The 8197-nt window shown below is 42.8% G+C and overlaps 1 protein-coding gene across 4 annotated transcripts in view; it reads right to left on the bottom strand.

Annotated features, from left to right (window-relative positions):
• Positions 1-6035: 6035 nt before the first annotated feature.
• Positions 6036-8197, bottom strand: part of SETD3 (SET domain containing 3, actin N3(tau)-histidine methyltransferase) — a 56788-nt gene continuing 54626 nt past the window's right edge. For all 4 annotated transcript variants that reach the window (XM_056546081.1, XM_056546080.1, XM_056546083.1 and 1 more), the window contains exon 14: positions 6036-6817. In XM_056546081.1, coding sequence (XP_056402056.1) covers positions 6410-6817 — 408 coding nt within the window. In that variant the 3' untranslated portion in view covers positions 6036-6409. The remainder of the gene's footprint in view (positions 6818-8197) is intronic.

The raw sequence follows: 8197 nt of genomic DNA, 5'->3' as shown, positions 1-8197 counted from the left end.
AAGTGAGCAAGATATAAATGCTATTTGTTAGGGATATATAGGTCCTCGACACATAATGATATGTACATGAACAGGATTAGGTACTGAGTATCATATCACTTTCTTTTTTTTTTTTGCACTATGACAGGTACGCTTTAAATCTGCAGTTTCAAATCCTGTGCAGGATTTTGGAAGGTTGGGGGGGGGGGGGGGGGAATTTATTTCTCTGGTGTTTTTTATTTTCATTTGTTTTTTATTTTCATTACAAGTCATGTGATCATGTGACCTAAGGATTTCAGCTAAAAAATTGAAAGAAGACCAACAATATTAAATTGTATAAAATATTTAAACTTTCATGGGAAAAAAACTGCTGCACTTTTCTCGCACATTACAGAACTCTTTATAATAATTTTTGCGCACGATTAATCCCACTGCATTAAACAGAGTTTTGACATGAAAAAAAAAAGAAGCTAATTCCATACTGAGGTGTATCGTTGAGAAATCCGAGGTATTTACCGCCTAAGTACTCATTACCGCCTATTCATTTGACATTCGCCGGGACTGCAGAGCCCGTGTCACCCAGGTGTGTACTTTACAATTTAGCATTAGTTAATGAACACCCCTATTATACTATTACCAAAAAATACGATTTGCATTTTTTCATTAAAAAAAATGTCACAGGAAAAGTCCAGTCTCCCGGCGCGGCGGGCAATTGAAGGTACCGCCAGCCAGCTATACTTTTGATATTAATTAAAGTGAAGGATGACAGCGACATAAAAAAAAAAAAAAAAAACTAAAAAAAAAAAAAAAAAATGGAAGAACAATTTTGCTGCTTATAAAAATGACCTTTTCTCGAGTGTTTGTTCTTCTGTAAGAACTGGTCATTACTCGAAATTACTGCGAATTTTCAATAAAGCTTCAACGCCGGAGTCAATTTGTGACTTTAGACAAGAGAGATATGTTTTGTAATGAACAATCTACTATTATCAAAGCCCTTACTTTATCACAGCCAGGAGCCCAGAATTCACAGAGCCAGATTAAAAACAAAGGTAGCAAGGAAAAAAGCGCGCAGTCTTTCTTCGCCGTCCATAGCCGACTGTTTGATATTTCCATCCCTTTCATTGTAATTGCCCGTGTAGAGATCATCTTAATATTGAAATATTCCGGGGCGAGGCATCAAAAAAAAAAGGGGGTCACAGGATAGGATGTGAATCAGAGGGTTCTGGCATCGCCGGGCTGGTGTTAACCCGGGCAAAGCAAGGGGACAAGGTGGCTTTGTTATGGAGATGGGTGAATTATTTATAGGGGAATGGGGGGTGGATTCTTGTAGGTGATAGTTCTGTTCATAGATAGATAGATAGATATGAGATAGATAGATATGAGATAGAAAGATAGATAGATAAGAGATATGAGATACATAGATAGATATGAGATAGATAGATATGAGATAGATAGATATGAGATAGATAGATATGAGATAGATAGATATGAGATAGATAGATAGATATGAGATAGATAGATATGAGATAGATATATCGCCTCCCAGCCACCTGGCCCTACTCCACACTGCACAGCCTTACTTTGTCCCTGGCCCGACCGCGGAAAGATCAATTACCAGAAGCCACTGAGAGATCCAGGCATTGCAGGAGAGGGAGCTATATCCAATCTGAAAGTGCTACATTAAAGTAGGGGGGAGAATTTCGTCTTGGTTCCAGCGTATTTTGAAGAATACAACTAAAGAAAGAAAGGTCTTACTATCTCTGATCATTGTCAGGGAGTGCCAAGGCGACATTACTATCTGTGCCTATATCATTTATAGTCAGACACAAGGAGACAGTACTATCTGTGCCTATATCATTTATAGTCAGACACAAGGAGACAGTACTATCTGTGCCTATATCATTTATAGTCAGACACAAGGAGACAGTACTATTTGTGCCTATGTCATTTACTGGATGAGTTTGAGAGGCATTATATCAGTGCCTTCCCCCCTTACTGGGAGGCAGTATTATCTGTGTATTAACTACCAGGAGAGACAGGGTGGTAGTACTATCTGGGCTCACATTATGTACAGAAGGAGAGAGATAAGCAGTAACGTCTGGGCCTTTAATATTTACTGGAACAGAGAGCACTACTATCGGTTCCTATATTATTGCTGGGAATGAAAAAGTGAGAGTACTATTTGTGTCTAGATCATTTACAGGGAGATAGAGAAGAAGGTAGTATCTGAGGCCAATGAGAAACAGGAAGGCAGTACTATCTGGGACTATATCATTTACAGGGACCATCATCCTCCTCATAACAGTATGGGCTGTGTATTTTTGTCTTGTAACTTCTAAAACCCTTCTGATGCCACTTATTGTGTACGGCAGCTGTTGCTAAACTACAACTCCCAGCATGCCCGGACAGCCTTCGGCTGTCCGGGCATGCTGGGAGTTGTAGTTTTTCTACAGCAGGAGTCACACTGTTTGGAAAACAATTGCGTTATTTATCATTATAAACTGAAATATAATTTTCTGCCCCTTTTCGCCCTCCCATTCTCTCTGCCTCCATCTATTTTGACAGTGAAAAGCGGGAAGTATCAGTGCCTTACGCCACATTATTCTCTGTACAAGGGACGGAATGGGGACAATGTGACCTTTATTAACCAACTGAACTGTCATCGCCACCGCAGGTATAAAACTAATGACCAAGTAAGTAGAGTCCTGGACGTATGACAGCAACGTACAGAGACCTTCATTCTGTGCCAGGAAAGATCGCCCTTGTAAAGGAAGACATTACTAGAAATCATGCAGAGTCTATGCACCCAGGGCTGGCAATGAGTATAATTGGGGGACAATATGGGGACAATACAGGTGCAAACAGACGCCACAGATTTTGAATCAACCTATTAAAATGGATCTTTACTATTAAAAAGAAGAAAAAAAAAAAACATAATTCAGTCACTTGTATGTGGCCTATTCAGAAAAAATCCTGAAATATTCTCATTTTCATACTGGTCAATGGAGCACAAACCATAGACTGACATTTTCTGTAGCTCACTTTGCTGTGTAGACTGGGACATAGTCAGCAGAATCATTTCATTTTTATTAGAAGACAGGTCAGGAAAGTGATCTCATTTTTACAGGGCAGGATCAGCAGAGTCATCTCATTAATGGGTGGGGTCAGCAGTTATCTCATCATTAGTGGGCAGGATCAGCAGAGTCATCTCATCATTCGTGGCTGGGGTCTGCAGAGTCCTCTCAGCATTTGTGGAAAGGTTTAGCAGTCATCTCATTGTTAGTGGCCAGGATAAGCAGTCATTTCTTCATTTGTGGGCAGAATCAGCATCTCATTTTTATTAGAAGGTCTGCAAAGTGATCTCATTTTTACAGGGCAGGATCAGCAGAGTCATCTCATTAGTGGGCAGGATCAGCAGAGATATCTCATCATTAGTGGATGGGGTCAGCAGTCATCTCTCATCATCAGCGAGTAGGATCAGCAGAGCCAATTCATCTGCACATGGCAGGATCAGCAGAGTCATCTGATTAGAGGGCAGGATCAGCAAACACATCTTACCTTTACAGAGCAGGATCTGCAGAGTCATCTCATCTTTACAAGGCAGGATCAGCAGAGTCATCTCATCTTTACAGGGCAGAATCAGCCAAGTAATTTTATAAGTGGGCAGGATCAGCAGAGTCATCTCATCTTTACAAGGCAGGATCAGCAAAAACATCTTACCTTTACAGGGCAGGATCTGCAAAGTCATCTCACCTTTACAAAGCAGGATCAGCATAGTCATCTCATCTTTCAAGACAGGATTAGCAGAGCCATCTCATCTTTACAAGACAGGATCAGCGGAGCCATCTCATCTTTACAAGACAGGATCAGCAGAGCCATCTCATCTTTACAGGGCAGGATCAGCAAAGCTATCTTATTAGTGGGCAGGATCAGCAGAGCCGACACATCATTGGAGGCAGGGGGATAATAGTTCTATTGTATCGCTGGAGGCAGGTTAGTAACAATACACACTGACAAGGCTCTGTATACAGCCACCCCGCCACTACCTGCCGTTCGGAGAAGCTGTCTTAAAGAGGCCAGAGTTGGAAATATTTAGTTCCAAACGCAGTGTGCGCGCTGCGGGGGTTGACCAAACCCCCTCGTGATGTCATGCCACGCCCCCTGAATGCAAGTCCATGGGGGGGGGGGGGGGTATGGCGGTCATCACGCCCCCTCCCATAGACTTGCATTGAGGGGGTGTGGTGTAACATCACAAGGGGCGCGGCCAAACCCCCCCAAGCGTCCACACAGCGTTCGAAATCAAAATGTTCCCAACGCTGGCCAGTGGAGTACCCCTTTAAGTCTATAGAATGTTTTTCTGACCATCAATTCCTATTTACAGCAGCTGCCATAAAGCAAACCCCAAAATTACCTGTAAATCACCTATAAATAATCCACGACTGCAGACCTCATTTACGTTTGTTTTATTGATGACTTCAGAGGAAAAAAAAAACAAAACTAACGAAACAAAACTTAAAAAAACAAAAAAATAAACAACATAGCCATCGAAAGTCCTAGCTATGGTGAAAACCAGAGGAGCCAAGAAGCCACCACGTAGAAGCAGCTTACTGCCTGTAGTTTCGGAGGTGTTTACTCTCAGCCCCTCCAACACTGAACTGGTTAAAGCTTTTGTGTGGACCCGTAAACCTCCGAACTACCAGTGACTGAGCGGTGCTGTGCTAGCGTAATGTGATTGATGGTCTTAAAATATAGATTTCTATTTACAAGTATATATTAACTTCAACTAAAGGGGGCCTCTTCTCTCGTCTTCGGGCGCTGAGGAAGCCGCGGTTGTCTTTCAAACGCAAACCTGGTTATCAAAGTCTGGAGTACAAAACCGTAACAAACCGAAGTGCAGATTGTGGTAAAAAAAATAATGGCTGCTTTCTTCCGGAAAACAGTGCCCCTTTTGTATGTGGATGTGTTTGGTATTGCAGCTTGGTCTTTAGGGCAGTGTTTCCTAACCAGTGTGCCTCCAGCTGTTGAAAAACTACAACTCCCAGCATGCCAGGACAGCCAACGGCTGTCCTGGCATGCTGGGAGTTGTAGTTTTGCAACAGCTGGAGGCACACTGGTTGGGGAATTGCCCCACGCACAGTGAATTTTCAATAGGTAGAGGGGGAACAATAGAATTGGGCAGATGGAAGCCAACATGCCCGATCCTTTTTTTCTTCAACATCTGTCATCAATCAGGATGCCAACATATACATTCGATCTGTGATGTCCAAACTGCGGCCCTCCAGCTGTTGCAAAACTACAACTCCCAGCATGCCCGGGGGGCCGCAGGTTGGACACACGCTTGACTGACACGGCGTAAAACAAGCTTCAATACCAAACCCAAAGCAGGAAAAATAGCGACGGTCGTACACAACCTCTTTAGACCTTGTTCACACGGAGGAGAATGCAGAGGAAGAATTCCACTCGGAAATTCCGTTGCGGCAGAGTCCCAAATATTCCACTGTGTGAACATATAGCCTTAAGATGAAAACCTAAGGTATTTTTCCCATTAAATCCCTGATAAAACATAAGTCCCTGTTTCTTTTATTAGCCATATCAGTTCCTTGGACGACCAATACGGTCTTTATTCCCAGCCTCGGCCCAGCTTTGCCATGACCCTGAATGGCAATACTGTTTTGTAATGTTTTTTTTTTTTTTTTTCAGTGTTCTTGATAGGCTTTACCGTTCAGGGCATTCGAAAATCCTGGGTAACAACATCACAGGCGGCCATATTGGAAGTCACCCAGATACAGCCGAGATGCACTAAATAGAACATGAAAAAAGGGGCCGTTTAAGGACTTTTATATATTGGGGATTTCGTTTTTTTTATGGCTTTTAAGGGGTAAATTCTCTTTAAGTGCCAACATTAGCAAATGAGGAATTTCCAAACATTATTTATAAAAGCTATACTCCTAGAACAGTGTTTCCCAACCAGTGTGCCTCCAGCTGTTGCAAAACTACAACTCCCAGCACGCCCGGACAGCCAAAGGCTGTCCGGGCATGCTGGGAGTTGTAGTTTTGTAACAGCTGGAGGCACCCTGGTTGGGAAACACTGTCCTGTGTCTATGCTCCGAAGACAAACCGTCAAGATTAGACAACAACCCCGCCTTGGCGCCAGTAGTCATCGCTGGCATCTTTACAGCTCGGCCGCCATAGCGATCACTGCCTATTCCTGCTCTATATATTTAAAGTCAACATTAGGAAACCCCTCCCACCCAAAAAATAACATCAGAAGCAGCAACATCTCCTCCTGCAGAAATGTTAAAAAAGGGGAACACGGCGATGCAGGTGCACGGTGTCAGAAACCTCTGCGCTTCTCCTTTAAAAGTAAAAAAAAAAAAAAAAACAGTTCACAATTGCACTTTTGCCTCCTAGCTGCCCTTGTGCGGGAACATTATTTGGCATCGCTGGTCGCGTGGTCCTCCGCCAGGGCGCTGTTGCTCTCGGACTTGGTCCCGTTGTACAGAGAGTCCTTTCCGTTCAGGTAGCCGTTTTCGGTGATCTCGGTGATGGTGAGGGTCTCCTGTCTCTTCAGCTCGCTGGCTTCGGCCTCGTCGTCGTCGAGGCTTCTCAGGACCAGGGGAAGTTTGGCATCGGAGGCCGTGTTCTCCAGGAAGGCGATGTTGCTCTCCTCGTATTTGGGCAGCGGGTCTTCGTCTTCCAGGTGCTTGGTGTACAGCTTGCAGTTATCCGAGGCGCTTTTGACGGCCTTCTCCAAGATTTCTTTCTCGACGAGACGCAGCTTGACGGCCATGGCTGCGTGCGGGGAGAGGTCACCGCTGTCCACAAGCTGCTTATCGTCCTGGGGTTGGGAAAGAAATGGGAGAAGTTGGAAACACGTAGATCCTATCATAATGGATGCCGCATAGGCAATACAGTGCCATCAAAATATTTGGCAACTCAACACTTATTTAAAAGGGGTATTCCAAGAAAAAACTTTTCTTTTTTTTTTTTTATATATCAACTGGCTCCAGAAAGTTAAACAGATTTGTAAATTACTTCTATTAAAAAATCTTAATACTTTCAATAATTATCAGCTGCTGAAGTTGAGTTGTTGTTTTCTGTCTGGCAACAGTGCTCTCTGCTGACATCTCTGCTTGTCTGGGGAACTGCACAGAGTAGAAGAGGTTTGCTATGGGGATTTGCTTCTAAACTGGGCGGTTCCTGAGACACGTGTCATCAGACAGAAAAGAACAACTCAACTTCAGCAGCTCATAAGTACTGAAAGGATTAAGATTTTTTTAATAGAAGTAATTTACAAATCTGTTTAACTTTCTGGAGCCAGTTGAAAGTTTTTTCCTGGATAACCCCTTTAAGTAAACTTTTGGAATTTGTTTAGACATGGCAAAAATTTTGAACGCAGGGGGTCCCAGTCCTGGCGACTTATAAGCCAATGAGGTGCACGAGGGCGCTGTTCACTACCTGGCCGGGTGCCAGATCCAACTGATAAGCTCCATAGACTAATGCAGTAAAAGAATCAGGTTTGACAGCCGGGGAGCGAAGAGCGCACTTCACAGACAGACTAAGGCTGGGTTCACATTTTTGCAATACAGTTCCCATATCAGGTTTTTGATAAAAAAACGGATTCCTCAAAACCTGACTAAACTGTACCAAAACGTGTGTACACATTTTTATCTGTATATGGTTTGAAAATTTATGTCCGGTTGAATCCGTTTTTTTTAAGAAAAAAAAAGTATATGTTTTGAACTTTTCCCTCCATTAAGAATAAAGTTTCACTTGTTTGATTGAAATTCCAAGAAAAAAAAACTGTGGAAAGTCAAAAACCGTATGGTGAAAACTGGATGGAACTGTACACACATACGGTTCTGTACGATTCCCATTGACTCCCATGTTTAAAAAAAAAAAAAAAAAAACGTATACGGTTTAATACGCTTTTTCACCTGGACCAAAAACCGTGGTAGGCTACGGTTTTCTGTCCAGAAAAAAATAAGTTAAAAACCGTATGGTTTGAAAAACGGAGACAACCGTATACATTATGGTGCATAGGGTTTTGAATAGGAAGTCTATGGGCACGGTTTTCTGTACTGTTGCATACTTTTTTTTTTAATGAAACCGTATAGCAAAATCGTGGTGTGAACCCACCCTAAGAGCCGGTGCAGTAATTGCTTTGAAGGGGTATTCCGGAAAAATGATCCCCTATCCACAAGATAGGGGAAAAGTT

The sequence above is a fragment of the Hyla sarda genome, chromosome 11 (assembly GCF_029499605.1).
Source record: "Hyla sarda isolate aHylSar1 chromosome 11, aHylSar1.hap1, whole genome shotgun sequence".
Classification (NCBI taxonomy): Eukaryota; Metazoa; Chordata; class Amphibia; order Anura; family Hylidae; genus Hyla; species Hyla sarda.
This window is presented reverse-complemented; position numbering and strand designations above follow the sequence as displayed.